General features: G+C 49.2%; 1 protein-coding gene across 2 annotated transcripts in view; it reads right to left on the minus strand.

Annotated features, from left to right (window-relative positions):
• Positions 1-22683, minus strand: part of CDK4 (cyclin dependent kinase 4) — a 100297-nt gene extending 77614 nt beyond the window's left edge. For both annotated transcript variants that reach the window (XM_075337109.1, XM_075337108.1), the window contains exons 1-2: positions 22572-22683; positions 13203-13456 (exon numbers count right to left, since the gene is read on the minus strand). In XM_075337109.1, the coding sequence (XP_075193224.1) occupies positions 13203-13420 (218 nt within the window). In that variant the 5' untranslated portion in view covers positions 13421-13456; positions 22572-22683. The remainder of the gene's footprint in view (positions 1-13202; positions 13457-22571) is intronic.
• Positions 22684-23345: the final 662 nt, after the last annotated feature.

A 23345-nucleotide genomic window follows, 5' to 3' on the forward strand; every position in this document is an offset into this window, starting at 1 on the left:
ATCGTATGCTAATGAGCGAGGGGACTAGTCTCTTGGGCGTGCCTTGCCCTGGCTAGTCAGCTCCATTAGCATGTTAGTATGCACCTGTGGGTGTCCCAACATGCTAATGAATGCGTAGCATCAGAGGATGATCTCACTCACCTCTCCGCCGCCAGACACTGGATTTTGGGTTAGAGTGCATGACCCCGAAGTTTCGGTCATGCGCACTATGAAGCCGGGTGCAAGTGTCCTGGCTTCAAACTTAAGTAGTGCGCATGACCGAACCTCCCACAGGAGCGTACTAACATGCTACTGAGGGCAACTGGCCAGAGAACTAACGCCCAGGGGACTAGTCCCCTCGCTCATTAGCATATGGTAATAGATCTTTAGAAATACTAGTGTATACAGGGACAGTTAGGCAGGGATTAGCAATATGCACTCAGAACTGCTCATGGTTCTGGGTGCATATTGGACCTAACAGGTTCCCTTTAAGCCCATCGTGAAAAAAATGCTGAAATGTATTAAAGCCTTTGGTCGTCTGATGAATATGGAGTTACATTTTTTTACATTCCCATTTGGATGACTTTCCTGAGAACCTTGGTGCTGTTCGTGAAGTGCAAGGAGAAAGATTTCATCAGGATATCAAGGAGATGAAACGACGATACCACGGTGGATAGAATGTGAACATCATGAGGAACCACTGCTGGATGCTTCACAGAGAAGATCCACAGGCCTCAATAAGAGGAAAAGTATCAAGAGAAGCTTTGAAGAGAAAAGAAAAAGGAGAAAATTCATTTTTAATTAAGCTGCAGAATGAGTGTTCAATACATTTTCATATATTGTGTATATTTTTGGCTACACTAGTTTCTTGTTCATCTTCCTTGTACGTAATTTCACACATTTTATGCAAAATCCATACGTGATGGTTAGAAATACAAGTGTTTTATGAAATCAGGGCATAAGAAAACAGTCAACTGAATTGTATAAAAAAAAAATCATGAAGTTAAATTTTGCATATATGTCAGTTTGGTCTCCATCACTATTCTGTCAAAAATAACAAGAGCCCTGTCTGAAGATGGATTTGCTGAATAGTCTCATCTGACAAATTCATGATCATAGAGCGGTAATAGGAAAATCTCAGAAAAACTGGGTGCAGCAAAACTGCGACTGGAGACATCTCTCACTGTGATTGATTTATGTTTTTGTTATATTGCCTTCTGATTTTATAGGAGTAGTTCTCACAATCCTAGCTTCAGGAGCACAGCGCTCCCCGGCCTCCTGTTTGCTGGGGGGCGGTGCACTCCTGAATGATTGACAGTTCAGACCGGCTGTATGTCACATCCTGGCCCGATGTGCACTCTCCAATGCAGAACGAACCCCCTAAGGCAGGGTTCCCCAACTCCAGTCCTCGAGGGCCGCCAACAGTGCACGTTTTCAGGATTTCCTTAGCATTGCATGGGTGTTGGAATCATCAACTGTGCAGGTGATTAAATTATCACATGTGCAATACTAAGGAAATCCTGAAAACATGCACTGTTGGCGGCCCTCGAAGACTGGAGTTGGGGACCCATGCCCTAAGGCCATGTGCACACTGAGTATTTAGTGAGTTTTTTAACTTTGTATTTATAAGGCAAAAAATGCAGACGTGGTGCCTTTGTTCCTAATATACTGTTCTTCTGATTGTTCCACTCCTGGTTTTGGCTACAAATACTGAGGGGGGGAAAAAAAAAAAAAAAAAAAAAATCAAACCCTCACCAGCTCTGCATCAGTAGGATCGGAAAAGCCCAGGGACATCATAGAGAACCGGTCAGGTCCCCTCTATCCTCCAACCCAGCTGCACTTATACATGTATGCCCAAATTGCCTGTCTAACCAGCCTTGTGTAATGCTATTCACTAATATGAATGTAAAACATCGACTTATAAACCTTGCTGTCCCCAATTTGCTCAGTGACTAGTTGCAGAGGCGTTAGCGCCCCTGACTATTCAGCCTTTTTTCCATGTTATATTGCCCTTGTGGGCATGATAACACGATTTCCATGAATTGGCGTCACCGTCCACTCCTGAAAATCTCGCACATGCATACAGATCATTTAAGCAACGTCCGTGTGCCTTTGAAGCCGGGTGGATGCTTCCTAGCTTCATTAGAGGCACTGCGCATTACCAAAAGTTCATAAGACATGTACTTGAGCCGTCCCCTGAACTTCCAGTCATGTGCAGTGCAACTAATAAAGCCAGGAATCGTACACCCTGCTTCTGAGGAAGAGAACAAAAGAAAGAGGGCCATCTAGTCAGGGGAACAAACGCCCTACTCGACTAGTTACAGGCCTAATTAGCTTAGGGACAGCGAGGTTTCTAAGTCATTTTTTTCTTTTAAAAATTCATATTAGTGAATAGCGTTATATAGGGCTGGTTAGAGAGGGCATTTGAGCATAAAAAGGTACGAACACTGCTCAGTTGGGAGGCCAGAGGGGACCAGACAGGTTCCCTTTAAAGCTGCTCAGATCTGCGCAGTGTCTGAGCTGCGCTTGTAAGCTTGCTGTATAACAAAGCTATACAAGCTCTAAACCTGTAGAATTAAAAACCCCTCCAGTCTTCAGTACTTCAGAAGTTTTACTAAGGGCTACTTCTCACATAGCGGCAGCGATCTTGCTAGCGATCTCGAGTCACGTTTTTTGTGACGCAGCAGCGACCTCATTAGCAATCTCGCTGTGTGTAACACTGAGCAGCGATTTGGCCCCTGCTGTGAGATCGCTGCTCGTTACACAGTGCTGGGTCATTTTTTGGACGTTGCTCTCCCGCTGTGAAGCACACATCGCTGTGTTTGACAGCGAGAGAGCAACGATCTGACAGCCTGCGGTAAGCTGTAACCAAGGTAAATATCGGGTAACCAAGCAAAGGGCTTTGCCTGGTTACCTGATATTTACCTTGGTTACTAGCATCCGCCGCTCTCAGGCTGTCAGTGCCGGCTCCCTGCACACGTAGCTAGAGTACACATCGAGTAAATAAGCAAAGCGGTTTGCTTATTAACCCGATGTGTACTCTGGCTAGGAGTGCAGGGAGCCAGCGCTAAGCGGTGTGCGCTGGTAACCAAGGTAAATATCGGGTAACCAAGCGCTTTGTTACCCGATATTTACCTTAGTTACCAAGCACAGCATCGGTTCCACGCGTTGCTGTTGGCTGAGGGCTGGTCACTGGTGAGATCTGCCTGATTGACAGCTCACCAGCGACAATGTAGCGACGCACCAGCGATCCTGACCAGGTCAGATCGCTGGTGGGATCACTGGAGCATCGCTAAAGTGTGATGGTACCCTAAGAGCTAAATTGTAAAGTTGTTCATTTTTTACACTTTACAGTTTTATCCATTTATGATGAGAAAACCACTATAACATGAAGTAGAGGAGCTGAGAGACCAAAAGTCCACTGTGGGTAATACCTGGACAATGGGTAATAAAGACTAGAGTTGAGCGCGGTTCGTGGTTCTCCAGTTCGCGGCTCGAGTGATTTTGGGGCATGTTCTAGATCGAACTAGAACTCGAGCTTTTTGCAAAAGCTCGATAGTTCTAGAAACGTTCGAGAACGGTTCTAGCAGCCAAAAAACAGCTAAATCCTAGCTTGGTTTCTGCTGTAATAGTGTAAGTCACTCTGTGAATCAAACTATTATCACATTTCAGTGTATAGTGTGCGTGAACAGCGCCTTCAGATCACTGCTGTTTCTATAATGGCGATCGCCATTTTTTTTTTTTTTTTCTTGTTTTCCTTCCCTAAGCGCGCGCGTCTTGTGGGGCGGGCCAGCATGTCAGCCAATCACAGACACACACACACCTAAGTGGACTTTGAGCCAGAGAAGCAACGGCATGTGTGATAGGATCTGCATGTCACATGTCCCTGCATTATAAAACCGGACATTTTCTTCACGAACGCCATTATCTGCCTTCTGCGTCTTTGGTGTCAGACATCACTGTCGCAGCTCCGTCCTCCTGAGTCCTATAGCCGATACAGCTGTATGCGCTGCATACACAGCGTTAGACAGCTTAGGGAGAGCACATTCTAGCAGTCCTTTTAAGGGCTCAAAGCGGCAGGGTCAGAGAGCCATAGGTGACAGGTCCTGAAAACAGCAACAGCGTCTGTGTAGCCCAGGTCAGGGATTTCCTCCCTGCATTTCACCATTAGGAGGGAATAGAAAGGCAGGCTTCCATTCCTCTACCCAGAGCACCACAATCCTGCCACTGTACCCTCTTGTCCTCTGCACACTCCAACTCATTCTAAGTAAGCCATTATACTAGCAAACACTCAGTGTACCTAGTGGCATCCTAAACGTGGCTATTGGACTTTGCTATAGTCCCACTAGTGCAAAGACATTTGCAGAGCACGTCTGCCTGCGTTGCACACTCCAACTAATTATAACGAAGCCATTATACTAGCAAACACTCACTGTACCTAGTGGCATCCTATACGTGGCTATTGGACATTTGTCAATTCACAGTATTGGAACGTTATTTGCAGCACGTCTGCCTGCATTGCACACTCAAACTTTTTTAAACTCAGCCATTATACTAGCAAACACTCACTGTACCTAGTTGTATCCTAAACGTGGCTATTGTACTTTTGTCAATTCACACTACTGCAAATCTTTGTGCAGCACCTCTGCATGACAACCTCGTGCTCTGTTTTTAATAAGCTATAATGATAGCACAAAATACTGCCATTTTGTGGCATCATAGAACTGGCTGTTGTATTCCATTAGTGCCCCACTGGTGACAAGCTATTTCTAGCACCTCTACATGACACCCTCATGCACATTTTGCTACGCTAATGTTATAGCAAACTCATGGAATTCATTGCTGCATTTCATAATTCGGAGGGATAGAAAGTCAGGCTTCCTTTAGCTTTTCCTTCTGTTCATAGACAGCATCTCCAAGACAAATTTCCCCTCCACGTCTAAGTGTGGAGAGGCAGCTAGTGCGCATGCGTGTGCCGATGTACCCCAGCTGCAGCATAATTACAGTGTTTCGCCTAGTGAGTATGCTCAGCCTGACTGTGCCATTCCTGACGCTAAGTTTTCATTTCGGGATACAGCGCATGCTCCCACACTAAGTGTGAAAAGCCTCTTTGCACAGGTGCTTGCATTCCGTGCCGGGTATAAGTCCTGTTTTGGGCATAGACACCATGCTAAAGCTGATAGTCTTTTTTCAGAGACTGTATTTCATGCTACTGAGCATGCTCAGGCACTTCCTGCATCAGAGACTAGGTCCGGTAATGAACTCTTTGGCCCTGGCCCTGATGTGGGGGTCCCATATAGACCACAGGGCATCAGGTGTCCTCCCAAATGGCTTGCAGAGGCCCACACCTATGACTTGTCACCGCATTATTGATGCTCAGACGATGACTGGTGAGGTGTTTGGGTCATGGCAGCCATGAGGTCATCATTGAAGTTGCGTTTCCAAATAGGACGCTAGTTATGCCACTCATGACGTGTCACTCTACTTTTGTCTCCAGGAGGTGCATTGTGGTTCAGCCTGGTTTGGGGCGGACCCAGGTTATAAAAGGGGCTGGAGCCAACAAGGAGGTGCGCAGTCTTCTATTATGCTCCGAAAGAGCACACCTCCATGTGTTGAACCCATTGCGGCTTTAGGCCAGAGGTAGGCAGGGATCGGGTGGTGGATGCAGGCCACCACCACAGTTGGTAACGCAGAACGGTTAAGACCAGCTCCTGTCCTAACAGTCCTGCTTGTGCAGCCCAGTGGCATTAACAGGCCTGCTGCTGCTGATGCGCCTGCTGTCCACAGGTGTGGCCCCTACGCACACGGTCAGCGTACTCAATGGCCCCTGTGTTGTTAACAGGGAGTTCCTGGGCTGGGTGGGCATGTGGACCCTGTGACGCTAACAGGGCTCACAGTCTCCAGATCCGAATGGCGTCTAACTCGGTTCAGGCTACTATTAGTTTCATAGCCACACAGCTCTGTATCCTCCACCAAACCTTCAAGTTGCCAACCTCTCCTTTTCCAACTGGGAGCACGGTGGACACTGACTGCTGATGGGGATATATACCTTTCTCTTTCTTTTCTTATTAATTTTCGTTATATAGCGGTCACAGATTATATACCACTTTATCCAAATCTGCCAGTCCCACTGTAACAGATGTTGTTTCTTCAGCAAATGTTACAGTTGCTTAACCACCAAATCCACGGACCAAAACTTTTTTCCCCTTTCCAACACACCTGTTCCCCTTTCCAACAGCATCTGTCCTTTTTCAACTCATTTTGGGATATGACCAAAAGTGCAACTGTGCAGGGACACCGTACTCAACGCCATCTCAGCACAGCAGCCATCCCTCGGTCCCTCCGATGTGGACAAGTAAAAGACCATTTCCTCCTATCCATGACAAAGCGTTGAGATTCACTCTGTGCAGCACTGGTGTTTAGTGGACAAGTAGATCTAAGATTGCGTACCACATTCTGCAGATACTCCTGTATACGTGCGTCTATTTCTATGGCAGGAATTAGTTCGCCAAATTTTGTCTTGTACCGGGGATCTAACAGTGTGGCAACCCAGTATTCAGGATTAGTTCAAATTCATACAATCCGAGGGTCATGTAGGTAGTGCAGCAAGAAGGCGCTCATGTGTCTTGTGCATCCAGGAGGACCAAGTCCTTGGTGTGTTGATGGCAGAGAGGTGAGAATCGTGCATCCTTCCTCTGCCCTCTCCCCCCAACCTCGCACAACCGAAATGTGAGCAAGCTCTCACTCATCTGCTGAGTCTTCCATGCCCATCGCCAGTTCGTCCTCCATTTCTTCATGGGCTCCTGCACTTTCATCAACACTTTTTGCTGATACTATGCGCCCTTGTTAATCCCTCTCCCTCACCATGACTGCCGCATAGGTGCCGCTGACCATCTGGACCTCGTAGATCTTGTTATCCCTTCCGCATATGACTCCTCCTGTGCTTCCTCCCCTTCCTCTTGTCCCAACACCTGACTCCGAATAATAATTACAGTGTGCTCCATCATGTAGATGACCAGAATTGTCACGCTGAGAATGACATTGCCAGTGCTAAACATCTTCGTCGACATTTCAAAACTGTGTAGCAGGGTGCATAGGTCCTTGATCTGACACCACTCCAGCAGCGTGATCTGCACCACCTCTGGATCAAGTTATCCCAGGCTATATGTCTTACCGTATTTCAGCAGGGCTCTGCGGTGCTGCCACACACGCTGCAACATGTGCAGATTCCAATTCCTGCGTGTCGAAACATCGCATTTACGGCGTTTAACTGCCAGACCCTAAGACTTCCGGAGTGATGAAAGTTGTTGAGCTGCTGTGTGCGCACGATGGAAGTGAGCACATAGCGAGCGTGCCCACTGCACAAGGCCATGTAGGCCGTGATGGTGTTTTAAAAATTGCTGGCGAATTCGGTTCAACACGTGAGCCATACAAGGCACGTGTGTCACATTGCCCTGAGGATGGCCCGCAGCCAGGTTTGCATCATTGCCGCACACGGCTGTTAAGTCACCAACGGAGTCCGCTCCGTCAATTTGTACTCCGGTCGCCAGGTGACAACGTGTTCCTTTCATGAATAGTGCTGATGATGGGAGAGTAGTCGATGCCAGCGGCGCAGGTGGACGCAGGTTATGCTCACCCACTGGGCTGCATTACCTTGACAGATGCAGAATCTCTGGCTGAATGTAGCTGGTGGGTATCTCACAGATGAAATACCATCATTCAGCTACAACCAATGGGAAGACACCACACCCTTTTTTATGCCCATCCTGTCTGCAGACCACTGCCAGACATAGCTATGAACCTCTGGTTAATTTTACCCCCAGTTCAGTTTTATGATTTTGTGTGCTTGTTACCTGACTACTTTTCCTGCTTGCTGTTTATGTACCTTGTTGGCCGATACGCATTTCACCTCTGCTTGTTTTCTGATTCTTTCCTGGCCGTCCCATTCTGTTCCTGTTCCTCAATTAATGTTTTGACCCTGCCTGACTACTATTCTCTGTAATAGCGGTGTGACTCACATTTCCCATACATTTCAAAGTAAAACTTTGACCGCCTGATGGCATTGAGCTCTGCTGCCAGCATAGTAAGGAGGTGTGTGGTAGTCCTTGTGCGCAGTTGCAAGGAAGGGTGGCCTGACCACACAGGGTTTGCGCCAAGGTAGAGGACCCACACGAGGTTGAAGAGGCAGAAGCAGTGTATTAACTTCTACATACAGAATAAGGATTGAAACAACTCGTGGGGACGGCAAGACTTGTACAGCAGACCCTTCTCCATCTCTCACCATAGTTTGCCAGTGCCCAGTCAGTGACATGTAATGACCCTGTCTATGCTTACTGGTCCAAGTATCTGTGTTGAAATGCACCCTGTCGCACACAGATTTTCTCAAGGAAGTGGTGATGTTGTGTGCGACATGCTGGTGTAGCGCGGGCATGCTTTTCTTGGAGAAGCAGTGGTGATTGGGCATCTGGTACTGGGGCACAGCGACAGACATAAGGTCTGTAAAATCCTGTGTGTCCACTACGCGTAAAGGCAGCATTTCGGTAGCCAACAGCTTACAGAGGGATAGAGTCAACCACTTAGCTTTGTCATGGGTCGCAGTAAGTGGCCTTTTATTTGACCACATCTGAGGGTCAGAGATCTGGCTGCTGTCTGTAGACGGTGTTGAGTAGGGTGTCCCTGGAAAAATGCAGGTTTGTGAGAAAAGTGCAGGCGGAGACATGATGTTGCCTTCATCTTGCCTTCAGATCTGTTCATCTTGTATCATTTTTAAAAAACACAGCAAGCAAGGGTTACTCCAAGCGGAGTCTACCTTTTTTCCCCAAATTGGGCACACAGACACCCCATCAGTGGCAGGACTTGTGCCCTAGTTGCAAACAGGATGTTTTGATTTGCATCAAGCACATTCCAAATCCACAAGCATTTACTCTCCCCAGGATGACACAGGGGTAGTAAATTCCTTCTGGATCCATGACTTGTTCATTTTGATGAACGTCAGTCTGTCCACATTGTCACTGGACAGACGCGTGCGCTTATCTGTCAGCACACACCCAGCAGCACTGAAGACACGTTCAGAGACAACGCTGGCAGCTGGACACGACAAAATCTTCAAGGCGTAACTGGAGAGCTCTTGACATTTTTCTAGATTTGAAGCACAAAAGGAGCAAGGCTCCATTTGCAAAGTCATTGCATCGATGTTCATTTGGAGATACTCCTGTATCATCCTCTCCATCCGTTGACTATGTGACACACTTGATGTCTCTGGTGGCCTTGCAAAGGAGGGTCTAAAAAAAATTATGAAAAGATTCCATAAAATTGCTGTTACCAGCACCAGATACGGTCCTCCTGGTACGGGTAGACTGTTGAAGATGACGAGGCCGTCCCATGTTTGTCAAGTTACAACTGGGAGAATCACTCCCTTCACCTGCACGGTTGTTTGGTGGAAAAGCCGAGCTAAGATCGAGTAACAGCTTCTGCTGATACTCCTGCATACGTGCGTCCCTTTCTATGGGTGGAATTATGTCACAAAATTTGGACTTGTCCCGGGGATCTAATAGTGTGGCAAGCCAGTAGTCATCATCACTTCTAATTTTGACAATACGAGGGTCATGTTGGAGGTAGTGCAACAAGAAGGCACTCATGTGTCTTGCGCAGCCATGCGGACCAAGTCCACGCTGTGTTTGTGGCATAGAGGTGCTAACCGTTCTTTCTTCCTCTGTCATCTCCCCCCAACCTCTTTCAACTTAAATTTGACCAAGGTCCCCCTCATCAGCTGAGTCTTCCATGTCCATGGACAGTTCGTCCTCCATATCTTCATGTCCTCCTGCACCTTCCTCAACATCTCGCCTGCTACCATGCGCCCTTGTTGATCCCTGTCCCCCATGGTCCCATGCCTGCCGCGTTGGTGATGATGAACGTCTGGACCTTGGTGATGTTGTTGTGTCTTGCGCATATGAATCCTCCTGTAGTTCCTCCCCTTCCTGTTGTCCCACCCCCTGACTCCGAATAGTGTTTAGCGTGTGCTCCAGCATGTAAATGACTGTAATCGTCATGCTGATAATGGCATTGTCAGCGCTAAACATATTCGTCGCCATGTCGAAACTGTGCAGAAGGGTGCATAGGTCCGTGATCTGAGATCACTCCATCAGGGTGATCTGCCCCACCTCTGCATCTCGTTGGCCCAGGCTATACGTCATGACGTATTGCACCAGGGCTCTGCGGTGCTGCCACAGTCGCTGTAACATGTGGAGAGTTGAATTCCAGCGTGTCGCCACATCGCATTTCAGGCGATGAACCGGCAGGCCGAAAGACTTCTGGAGCGATGCAAGTCGCTCAGCTGCGGCGCTTGAACGGCGGAAGTGAGCACTGCAGACAGTTTCCGTGCCCTGGTCAGAAGGCCATCTAGGCCGGGATAGTGTGTTAAAAATTGCTGGACAACAAGGTTCAACACGTGAGCCATACAAGGCACGTGTGTCACCTTGCCCAGGCGAAGGGCCGCACCCAGGTTTGCAGCATTGTCGCACACGGCCTTACCAGGCTGCAGGTTGAGTGGAGACAACCATTTATTAAACTCGGACCGCAGAGCTGACCACAACTCCTCAGCTGTGTGACTCTTATTCCCAAGACATGTCAAGCTAAAGACCGCCTGATGCCGTTGCGCTCTGCTGCCAGCATAGTAATGAGGGGTGCGTGATTCCTTCTGCGCAGTGAGAACGCTGGTGGCCTGACCAGGCAGGCTTGGGGCGGAGGTGGAGGACCCAGATGAGGTGGAGGATGCAGAAGCAGTGGCGGAACTTGGACAGACAGAGGATTGACACACAAGTCGTGGGGACGGCAAGACTTGTGCAGCAGACCCTTCACCATCTATCACCATAGTTACCCAGTGCCCAGTCAGCGACATGTAACGTCCCTGTCCATGCTTACTGGTCCAAGTATCGGTGCTGAAATTCACCCGTTCACACACAGAGTTTCTCAAGGAAGCGGTGATATTGTGTGCGACATGCTGGTGTAGCGCGGGCACACCTTTCTTAGAGAAGTAGTGGCGACTAGGCATCTGGTACTGGGGCACAGCGACAGATATAAGGTCTCTAAAATCCTGTGTGTCCACTAGGCGGAAAGGCAGCATTTCTGTAGCCAACAGCTTACAGAGGGATAGAGTCAACCTCTTCGCTTTGTCATGGGTCGAAGGAAGTGGCCTTTTATTTGACCACATCTGAGGGACAGAGATCTGGCTGCTGTGTGTAGACGGTGTCGAGTAGGGTGTCCCTGGAAAAATGCAGCTTTGGGAGGAAAGTGCAGGCGGAGACATGATGTTGCCTTCATCCAAAGTTGGTGCTATCGATGTCTGAGAGAGCTGTACACACTCACTTGTTTCCCCTTCCAAACCAACTGACGACCTACCAAGCAAACTGCCTGTTGCGGTTACAGTGGTGGAAGTTGTGGGTGGAAAAACAGGTGTGACAGCTGTCCCCACAGTCCTAGAAGATGACGAGCGCGCGGATGCCCTGGAAGGGGCAGGCGGTGGATGGTTGGCTCCACTAGGCCGCATTGCAGCACGGTGAGCTTCCCACCAGGCCATATGATATTTATTCATGTGACGATTCATGGAAGAAGTTGTCAAACTGCTGAGGTTTTGACCTCTACTAAGATAACCATGGCAAATGTTACAGATCACATAATTTGGCCGATCTTTTTTTATGTCAAAAAAGGACCAGGCTAGGTAAGGCTTAGAGGCCATGCGACCTGTTGATCCACCCCGAATAATGCTCAGAGGCAGAGTGGTGGCTGAGGATGCAGTTGTAGACGTGCTACCAGTGCTCCGACTGTGTCCAGGAAGGCGCCAGGTTACTTCGACGTCGGTTGCATCCTCCTCCACCGCCTCTATTGACCTCCTCGAGTGTCTGACTGTGGGTTGACAGTAGGTGGGATCTAGAACTTCATCATCAATTGTTGTGTTTGCACTCCCCTCCCCCTCAGACCGAGTTTCTTCTTGCCCTGACCGAATATTTAAGTTGTCATCCCAATCGGGTATCTGCGTCTCATCTTCATCAGTATGTTCCTCATTGCCTATAACCACAGTTGTTGGAAAGGCAGCATTTTGGTAGCCAACAGTTTGCATTTTATGAAAGTCAACCTCCAAGCCATGTCATGCCCTTCTAAAAGCATGTATAACACAGCGAGGGGACTCCAACCACAGTCTCTCTCGTTGCCACTCACTGGGCCACACACACCCCACTTGACTGGCATCGGTTGAGCCCCCTTTTGAAAAAGAAAAAGATGCTTTGCATGAAGCACTCTCAAAAATACGCGTGCCTTTCCCGTCCCCTGGCTGACCCCGGGGAAGAAAAGTCCTCTGAGAGCCATGACTTGTTCATCTTGGTTCTTTTAGAAACACAGCGAGGGGACTCCAACCACAGTCTCCCTCGTTGCCACTCACTGGGCCACACACACCCCACTTGACTGGCATCGGTTGAGCCCCCTTTTGAAAAAGAAAAAGATGCTTTGCATGAAGCACTCTCAAAAATACGCGTGCCTTTCCCGTCCCCTGGCTGACCCAGGGGAAGAAAAGTCCTCTGAGAGCCATGTCCACATTGTCAGTGGACAGACACGTGTGCTTATCTGCCAGCAGACCCACAGCAGCACTGAAGACAGGTTCCGAGAGAACGCTGGCTGCAGGACACGACAAGATCCCCAAGACGTACGTGGCGAGCTCAGGCAATTTATCAAGATTGGAAGCCAAGAATGAGCAGGGCTCAAGTTGCACAATAATGGCATGTTTCCTTGCATATACTCATATCTGTGTGTCCTCCTCTTTTTCCTTGTCCAGCTCTTTTGTTTTCGCATGAGTATATGTCCTTGTCACTTTCCCATGTGTTGTGAGTTGTTTGTGACCTTTTGGACACCTTTGAGGGTGTTTTCTAGGTGTTTTTCTGTGTTTGTGATTGCCTGCCATTGTTTCCTATGCAGTTCGAGTTCGGTTCGTCGAACGTTCGACGAACCGAACTCGAACGGGAGGTCCGTTCGGCGAACCAACCTCGAGCCGAACCGCGACCGGTTCGCTCATCTCTAATAAAGACTAAAATAAATAACTGTGTGTAATTGCCCTTTAACCCGACATTACTCCCTAGTTCCAGGGTCAGCACACCTTGTCAAACAAACACTCATAAGAAATGTAAAGATGACGCATTGCCGTCTGCACAACTAAGCCTTTTATACTGTTTACTCACTTTACAATGTTTGGATGGTCGAAGTGTTCGAGGCGTTTCAGCAGCGCCACCTCCCTGACTGTGGACAGGGGCAGACCATTCTCGTTGGTCTGGACCCGCACATTTTTAAGGGCCACGAATTTTCCGCTCTGTAAATCTCGTGCCTTATACACCGTTCCATAGGCTCCGACACCAATTTCTGCGACACGTTCATACTGGCCATTGATCTGTTTCTCCATATTCCTGAGCACGTGACTTATTCTTTGCTTCTCCTCCTGGAAAGAAAAGCAAAATATTTCAGTTATGCATCAGATAAGTAATGTCTATGTTATCTAGTGATTTACACTGGAACAACCATATTCTACGGCTGGGAAATCTGACCTGTCGTCTGGGGAACGCAAATAAAAACATATAACCTGGTTCAGAACGCTATACATTCTGAATCCTTAAAATATTAATTCCAGCTTCAAACTTACAAGTCACTTACACAACATGAGGCGGAGGTGTATGACCGGAGAACACTATATACAGTATATAATGGCAATAAATTACAGAAAATCCTGAGGAACTGTCAGCAGATTATTCTGTACAGATCCCAGATTACCGCTTGTATTAAATATCCTACTGGTTGTTACAGAAAACCACTGAAAAGCTCGTCACCAGACACTGCCGTTATTATAACGAAGGAGGATAGACCGGGTTTCCCCAAATCATTTTTCACACAGAACCTGATATAAAAGATGCTACTTAAAGGAAAAAAAAAAAAAAGATTTCAGCTCTGAAGTCAGTAGAATTTTGAATGAAGCTCAGGGGATCCATGTAGAAGAGGTTTTATGTTTTATTATCAGAACAACCCCTGCCATAGATATTAACATGTGATACAACCTCTTTATTGGAGTAGGTGGCCATATATACACACATTGAGCAGATAAATGCAGTTTCCAATAGTGATAAGTAGAAACTGTACGAATCAGATATCAAAACCTGGGATCCAGCAGCCAGAACAGTAACCCTGCGGCTCTTCGTTTTATTAGAGGTCGCATGCATCATGCCATAACAATGACAACACGCCAGGCCGGCTGTTCAAGAGGACCCAGGGGTGCCATCAGGTAAGAGTTGGTTCACCAGGCTCCCAAGAACTACAGATGTCCAAGGTGGCCATTGGACTGGACCCAGCAAATCAATTTGTACCATCCATAGTGATAAATAATCAGTAAGGGTAGGGCACCAGGTTAGAGACAAATGCATAGCAGACTGCCACAGCATTTTTCATCATAGTACTTATGATGTCCGCATGCCTTAGGATGTATGAGCAGGAAGTGTCTGTGCAGCACCTCCCAGTCCCAATGCCCACGGCGATGCCGAAACGGAGCAGCTGCCGCGAGCCCACGGCGATGCCGAAACGGAGCAGCTGCCACGAGCCGACGGCGATGCCGAAACGGAGCAGCTGCCGCGAGCCCACGGCGATGCCGAAACGGAACAACTGTGGTGCATCCCCAATGTTGTCGAAACGGAGAGGCTGTGGTGCGTCCACGACATTGCGGAAAACCACAGCTATAAATCACTTAATCTTGCAAGTGTGCAGCTGTCTCATCTACAATACAATTACAATCATCTGGAAACTTTGTGGGTGAAGCAGATGTTCCTCTCCAAACTGAAGGCATTGTTTTATAAAGTATGGTAACGATAAGACCGCACACTGACCATTGTTATTGAATACGGCTGCTCAGATGACAGTCCCTCACACAAACCAAGTATCCGTTAAAAAAATAAAATTTGCAGCATGCACTTTTCTTATCTCATGTGTGTAGCATCCGATAGTTAATAATTGCAATGTATCCTTAACTAAGGAAAGTGTATTTGATCTTGTACATATTACAATGTAATGCTGATGTATAAATACGGCTGCCACACGGACGTCATACAGCCACACAGGTGACACTACAGATGAAAATCGGGCCACATTTCATACGCTCATCTGACCCTGGCTGGCGTGCATTATTGTGGCATGATGTGTTTTTGCAGAAATTTTGTGGGCAAACATTTTCCCTCACTACAAACGTTGCATCCTAAAGGGAATCTTTACACATGGTGCGGTGTACGGATGATTACAGCTTTGTATAATGTCACTTTCAGGTTGAAGCCCGGCACGGACACACAATTGCTTTGGAACTGTATTTTCTCCTTTTTGCTGAAAGTGACATCTTTACAAACCATTACCCCATGTGACGCTCAGGAGGGGCTTAGAGGTTTCACATGTGAATGACATGCCATAGTCTGAGCCTGCAACGCAATCCATTGTGGCAATAATTCTCACACCATGGCATCAATGTCACCCTGTGGGCACGATATTACTAATGACTTGTGACCCTCCAGAAACTGGTCGCAGTCATTTCTAAGAGCTATGGACATTATTTGGACATCTTTACCCCAAGGGTCTGCTCCCATGATCAGGAGCTGGTGCGTTCTAGACGCAGCGTCCGTGCAGATGATCAGGATTCTGGGTGCAGCGTATTTTCACTGTTCTCCCGCTGAGAACACTCGCGTCTCCGCAACCATAAATTAACATGCTGAGGCTCTGAAAGCAGCATCGCATACACTGCGGACAAAAGAAGCACAGTGTGCATGGGATTTCTATACATCTCATCCACTGTGCAACGCAGCGTTTTGGATGCAACGAATACGCTCTGCGTCCGAAACGCTGCTGATCGTGGGAACTCGGCCTCATGCAGAACCTTCTGTAACCAATCTGTCATGTGGTAATAAACCCCGAGGAGAAGGCGACAAAAACTGGTTACATACAAATGTCATCACAAGGAGGAGTCTGAGCCGACGCTAAAGAAGTAAAAATAGAACAGAAAAATGTCCTCTATAAACTTTGTAAAACCCATCTGTGTGCTGGATCCAAGACTCAACACACCACAAAAGTGCTGAAAGGGAACCATAATAATAATAATAATAATAATAATAATAATAATAATAATAATAATAAAATATTTATTCATTTATATAGCACAAGCACTATTAATTCCACAGCACTTTACATACATTGGCAACACTGTCCCCATTGGGGCTCACAAACTAAAGTCCATATCTGTATGTTTTTGGAGTGTGGGAGGAAACCGGAGTACCCGGAGGAAACCCACGCAAACACGGGGAGAACATAAAAACTCCTTGCAGATGTTGCCCTTGATGGGAATTGAACCCAGGATCCCAGCGCTGCAAGACTGTAATGCTAACCACTGAGCCACCGTGCCACCCCAGCAATCACCAGGATTTCCGTATATAAGCTAAAGCCAGTGCTATACTGGCACTATCAGGCTGATTCTCTACATACTCTTAGTGGGCAGCTCAGATGTATAAATTTTGAAATCCAAGAAAGTAAAGTTTATAAAATCGGCAACTTCTTGAGTGACAGCAGCTGAGGAGCAGATAATATCTGGGGGGGGGTGTGCATACTTATCCCCTTCCCCTGTTAGAATTCGCATAAGCATTATACAATGGATTTAAAGGGAACCTGTCATCAGAAATTTAGCGTGAAACCTAAGAGTTTCCCCCTCTGCAGCTCCTGGGCTGCATTCTAGCAGGTTCCTGTACTTTTTGTGGCCCCTTTTAAACCAAATTAAATACTTTATAAACTTGTACCTTTTGCTATGTAAATTTTGTAAATCGTCCATGGGGGCAGGCTCTCTGCTGACCGTTGCTGTTCCTCCAGCACATGGACGCCGTCCCCCCATGCTCCATTTCATCCATCAGGACGCCGCCCACTGCGCCCGAGGTGCCGCCCACGCCAGGATCGCTGGTGACGTGTCACAAGCACGAGATTATGGGCGGCGCTGTGATTGCATCGCAAGTGCCTGCCCATAATCTTGTGGACGCGCTTTCCCCCACTGCCTCCAGCGTTCTGCGCAAGCGCTCGCCGGCCAAATAACCCGACGTCACCTCCTTCCCATCTTACCCTGCAGCAGGGCAAGATGGGAAAGAGGTGACGTCGGGTCGTCTGGCCAGCAAGCGCTTGCGCAGAACGATGGAGGCAGAGGGGAAAGTGCGGTCACGAGGTTATGGGCGGCACTTGCTGATGACACTCACAGCGCCGCCCATAACCTCGTGCCTGCGCAAAACGTCACCAGCGGTCACACGTGCACACAGTGCACAGTCCCTCTACAGTCACACAGCGCATGCGCGGGACCACGGGCGCCCAGGGGCGGCGTCCTGAGATATGAAATTCAGCGTTGGGGGGGGGCGGCGTAAATCTGCTGGAGGAACAGCAACGGTCCCAGAGAGCCCTCCCCCATGGACGATTTACAAAATTTACATAGCAAAAAGTTTATAAAGTATTTAATTTGGTTTAAAAGGGGCCACAAAAAGTACAGGAACCTTGCTAGAATGCAGCCCACAAGCTGCAGAGGGGGAAACTTTTAGGTTTAAAGCTAAATTTCTGATGACAGGTTCCCTTTAACTTTTCACTACCAGGACCTGTGTGAGGTCATACCCCTGTGACCAGAAGGAGCAGGGCCTCAGCCAACAAAACTGATATCAGGAAGCAACATGTTTCTGTTGGCCCTGCCCCTTCTGGTCACATGGGTATGACCTCACACAGGTCCTGGTAGTGAAAAGTTAAGTCAATTGTATAATACTTAAGCTAATTCTAACGGGGAGGGGTTAGCTATGAATACCCCCCAGATATTATCTGCTCCTCAGCTGCTGTCACTCAAGAAGCTGCCGATTTTATAAACTTTACTTTCTTGGATTTCAAAACCTAAACATCCAAGCTGACCACTAAAGGTATGTATAGCACTGGCTTTAGGTTGTATACGAAAATCCTGGTGATTGGATCCCTTTAAATGGGGTTTTCGAAAAAAAAAAAATTTAAAGAATTGAAATAAGTGATACTACTCTAATCCTGCGCCATTGCTGTGTTGGTGGTGTCTTATGGGGCTGGAAGTGATGACATCACGTTCGTCAGTCACCTGACCCTACAGCCAATCGGGGCCCCAGTGGTCAGGTAAGTGAATGAGTGACAAGTCTTCACTTCTGATCACCAGAGCGGTGGGGCAGGATAGGACGGTAATTAGTGATGAGTGAGCACTACCACACCCGGGTGCTCGGTACTCAAAGTGAGTAGTTGGATGCTCGGCTGGGCTTGACTCATATCGAGTATAACAGAAGTCAAAAGGGAAATTCGAGCAGGAACTATGTAGCAACATCCATTAGGCTCGGACCTCCAGAGTCGCACCTGTCCGAGCGTCCGACTGCTCAACACGAGTACCCGGGCGTGGTAGTGCTCACTCATCAACTGGTAACATTCATTGTCTGTCCCTTGAATTCTGGCAAGTTTTCAAATAGTTGTGGAAATCCCCTTTAATATACAAGTAGGTGGATAAAGCGATATTCCCATCTCAGTCATGAAATATCTCTAGGACAGGCCACGACGTCATGATTAGAAGAGCAGCTTAGGGATGGTCCCCGAGATCAGACCCTCCCGGACCTGAGAACGAAGGGGCAGCTGTGCTGATTCATAGGAACTCATCTACAGTCGCCCCATCCAGGAGGATGAATGGAGAGATGGTAGCGGCTCCCTCCATTCCTTATATAGGGGTTATGGAAGCAACCTGGGAAGCAGAATCATCCGGCGTCGAATACAAGTCAGGTGGTCCTAATATAAAGGGATATAGTGGTCCGGTCCCAGTCTACCATCATTTACAAGGTAATGAAGGCAACAGAAATCAGACTTGTCCATAGCGGTTTTAGTTTTGTTTTTTTTTTGGTTTTTTTTTAAGGCTAAGTTCACATTTCCGCTAAAATGTATCAGTCACAATCCGCTGCTCTTGTAAACAACGGACTTGTATGAGCAGCGGATTGTGACTGATGATGCTGCGTTGCACCCTCCGCCCGACTGATCAGTCGTGGAACGACTGACCGCCGGGCGGGAGGAATGCAGCATGTAACGTTTTTTGAGCAGCGAGATCCGTCAAATTTCGCTGCGCATGCTCTCTGGCTCCCTGCACACGTCACCAGCTTTGGTTGGTTACCCGATATTTACCATGGTTACGGTGCAAGGAGCCAGCGCTAAGCGGTGTAGGCCCGTAACCAAGGTAAATATCGGGTAACCAAGGTAAACATCGGGTGCTTTGCCACCCGATATTTAGTCTGGTTACGTGTGCAGGGAGGCCGACACTTCGCCGCTCGGCCCCGCCCCCTCCCGCACTCCGCACATGTGTGTATACACACACACACACACACACACTCACTCACACATACACTCACCTGTTCCAACCATGTAGACGAGCACTGACACCCTCGTCTGGCCCCGCCCCCCGCTCGGCTCCGCCCCCTCCCGCACTCCGCATGTGTGTATACACACACACATACACACACACACACACACACTCACCTGTCCTGCAGTCCCTGCGGCACTGACGTCCTTCCTCAGTGCCACGGCCCCGCTCGGCTCCCCCCCCCCCCCCGAACTCCGCCCCCCGCACACAACGGAATCCAACAAAGAATTCTGTTCTTTGTCATCCGTTGTACAGCGTTGTACAGCGCATCAGTCACATGTGTCAAGCGACGCATGTGACTGATACAAAACAACGGAAATGTGAACTTAGCCTAAGGTGGTGAGTTTTTCAAGCAGAAACTGCTTCAGGAAACCGACCGTCCCTTTAGGCCTCGTTCCTCCGATTGCTCCACTCCTGGTTTTGGCTAACAAATACATAAGTAAAAGAAAAAATAAACCTCATCAAATATTCAATGTGCACGTGGCCTAGAAGAAAAGGATCAATTAAAAGAGGGACGTTTTATGACGGTCTGAAAAACCTTGTGTTACTGGACCCTTAAGGGAATGTTCACACATTCCCTTATTTGCAGTGCTTTTCTTTATGCTTCATCGTTTTATTCCCGTTTATCACCTGTTCATTTGAACGTTTGAGAGAAAAAAAAATTGCAGAAAGGATTAACAGGCGGCATCTTGGAAAAACTGCAGTCGGGATCAAAATACACAAAGAAAAAAAAAAAAACAAACCCCCAGCATGTGCATGAGATTTCATCTGTCCCAGTGATCATGCCGGGACTGGAAGCTGCTGCGTTTATCATACACCAAATATGCGGAGTAAAAGAAAGCAGAAAAACCCTCGTGGCAAATGCACTTTTAAAACCTCTTCTGGAAAGAAAAAAAAAGAAAAGGCTAAAAAAAAACTCAAGAAGCAAAGTGAATTTCCCATAGAAATTAACAGGATGAGTTTTCCTGACCAAAATGAGCCTCCATTCACTCCGCGTACGGCGCCACACGCGGAAACAGCCGCCATATTCGCTCCGCGTACTGCCCCACATACGGAAGCAGCCGCCATATTCGCTCCGCGTACTGCCCCACATACGGAAGCAGCCGCCATATTCGCTCCGCGTACTGCCCCACATACGGAAGCAGCCGCCATATTCGCTCCGCGTACTGCCCCACATACGGAAGCAGCCGCCATATTCGCTCCGCGTACTGCCCCACATACGGAAGCAGCTGCCATATTCGCTTCCCGTACGGTGCCACATACGGAAGCAGCTGCCATATTCGCTCCCCATACGGAAGCAGCCGCCATATTCGCTCCCCATACGGCGCCACATACGGAAGCAGCCGCCATATTCTCTCCCAGTACGGCGCCACATACGGAAGCAGCCGCCATATTCTCTCCCAGTACGGCGCCACATACGGAAGCAGCCGCCATATTCGCTCCCCGTACAGCGCCACATACGGAAGCAGCCGCCATATTCGCTCCCCATACGGAAGCAGCTGCCATATTCGCTCCCCATACGGCGCCACATACGGAAGCAGCCGCCATATTCTCTCCCAGTACGGCGCCACATACGGAAGCAGCCGCCATATTCTCTCCCAGTACGGCGCCACATACGGAAGCAGCCGCCATATTCGCTCCCCATACAGAAGCAGCCGCCATATTCGCTCCCCGTACGGCGCCACATACAGAAGCAGCCGCCATATTCTCTCCCAGTACGGCGCCACATACGGAAGCAGCCGCCATATTCGCTCCCCATACGGAAGCAGCCGCCATATTCGCTCCCCGTACAGCGCCACATACGGAAGCAGCTGCCATATTCGCTTCCCGTACGGCGCCACATACGGAAGCAGCCGCCATATTCTCTCCCAGTACGGCGCCACATACGGAAGCAGCCGCCATATTCGCTCCCCATACAGAAGCAGCCGCCATATTCGCTCCCCGTACGGCGCCACATACAGAAGCAGCCGCCATATTCTCTCCCAGTACGGCGCCACATACGGAAGCAGCCGCTATATTCGCTCCCCATACGGAAGCAGCCGCCATATTCGCTCCGCGTACGGCGCCACATACGGAAGCAGCCGCCATATTCGCTCCGCGTACGGCGCCACATACGGAAGCAGCCGCCATATTCTCCCAGTACGGCGCCACATACGGAAGCAGCCGCCATATTCGCTCCCCATACGGCGCCACATACGGAAGCAGCCGCCATATTCGCTCCGCGTACGGCGCCACATACGGAAGCAGCTGCCATATTCACGCTGCGTATGGCCCCACATACGGAAGCAGCCGCCATATTCCCTCCCCGTACGGCCCCACATACGGAAGCAGCTGCCATATTCGCGCTGCGTATGGCGCCACATACGGAAGCAGCCGCCATATTCGCGCTGCGTACGGCGCCACATACGGAAGCAGCCGCCATATTCGCGCTGCGTACGGCGCCACATACATTACACATATGGGTCCATTACAGTCCAAAGATAAAATTAAAACATGTTCTAATAAAATATTTCAGTGACCCATAAACCCAATATCCTGAGGCGAGTGGGGCGCGGACATCACTCATATCTTCCACAGATATGGGACAAATGGGGGCAGACAAGTGCTCCCTCCCTGCAGAGCCACAAGTGGCTGATAACAGGGGACAATAGCCACACAGCTCAGCCCGCACACGTGCTGCAGGATGGGTGCAGTTCTTTTGTGCCTGGCACATGGCTGTTATCGTTAGTGGCCAGCACTGGCCCCCTCCCCTCTCATTGTGGAGGATGCAGGTTCCCTCTGCAGCAGCTGAGCCTCCATTACTTTCTCCTCCTCTTCCTGCCATTACTTTTTTTCTTATTAGGTCAAAGCTTAAAGTTTCCAGGAAAATCCCCTCTGGCGGTGCGCGCGGATGTGGGGGATTCAGCCCCATCTGTTCCCCTCCGGCACCGAGCATTAACTCTGTGTGCACCAGACTGCAGCTCCACAGGCCAATGCAAGTAGTGAGGAGGAACTACAAGTGCCAGCATGTCCTGACAGCCGGACCGCACTGCTGTACACCATGTGGTCCTGGTCGGCACCCAGCAGCACGGGCACCGCTGCCCTCACCGCCCACACCCACCCCAGCTCTTACCCGGCTCTTGTAATGTCAGCAGCAGTGGTCAGTCATGGCGAGCTCCTCCGTGCACTGCAGCTCACTCACATGCTCCCACCATTCACTCCACAAGTCACTTCCTGCCCCACATCACACCCACCTCACCCGTCACCGACCCGCCTACTGCTGTGACCCGTCCCCACACCCGGGGGCAGAGAATAGAGGGGAGAGAGATGGGGCCAGAGAATGGGGGCAGAGTGGGGAGAGGGAGATGAGGCCAGAAAATGGGGGGGGAATGGGGAGTCAGAGGGGAGGGGAAGAGGGGAGAAATGGGGGCAGAGAATGGGGGGGCAGAGTGTGAGGTCAGATAATGGGGGGCAGAGAATGGAGGGGAAAGAGAGATGGGAGCAGAGAATGGGGGGTCGGAGGGGGGAAAGAGATGGGGCAGAGAATGGGGGTCAGAGTGTGAGGTCAGAGAATGGAGGGGATAGAGAGATGGGAGCAGAGAATGGGGGTCGGGGGAGAGAATGGGGGATCAGAGTGTGAGGTCAGATAATGGGGGGCAGAGAATGGAGGGTAAAGAGAGATGGTAGCAGAGAATGGGGGGGAAGAGAGATGGGGGCAGATAATGGGGGGCAGAGTGGGGATAGGGAGATGAGGCCAGAGAATGGGGGGGAGAATGGGGAGTCGGAGGGGAGGGGGGGTGAGATGGGGGGAGAGATGGAGGGCAGAGTGTGAGGTCAGATAATGGGGGGCAGAGAGTCGAGGGGAGAGGGAGATGGGGCCAGAGAATGGGGGGCAGAGAGTGAGGTC

The sequence above is a fragment of the Anomaloglossus baeobatrachus genome, chromosome 2 (assembly GCF_048569485.1).
Source record: "Anomaloglossus baeobatrachus isolate aAnoBae1 chromosome 2, aAnoBae1.hap1, whole genome shotgun sequence".
Classification (NCBI taxonomy): domain Eukaryota; kingdom Metazoa; phylum Chordata; class Amphibia; order Anura; family Aromobatidae; genus Anomaloglossus; species Anomaloglossus baeobatrachus.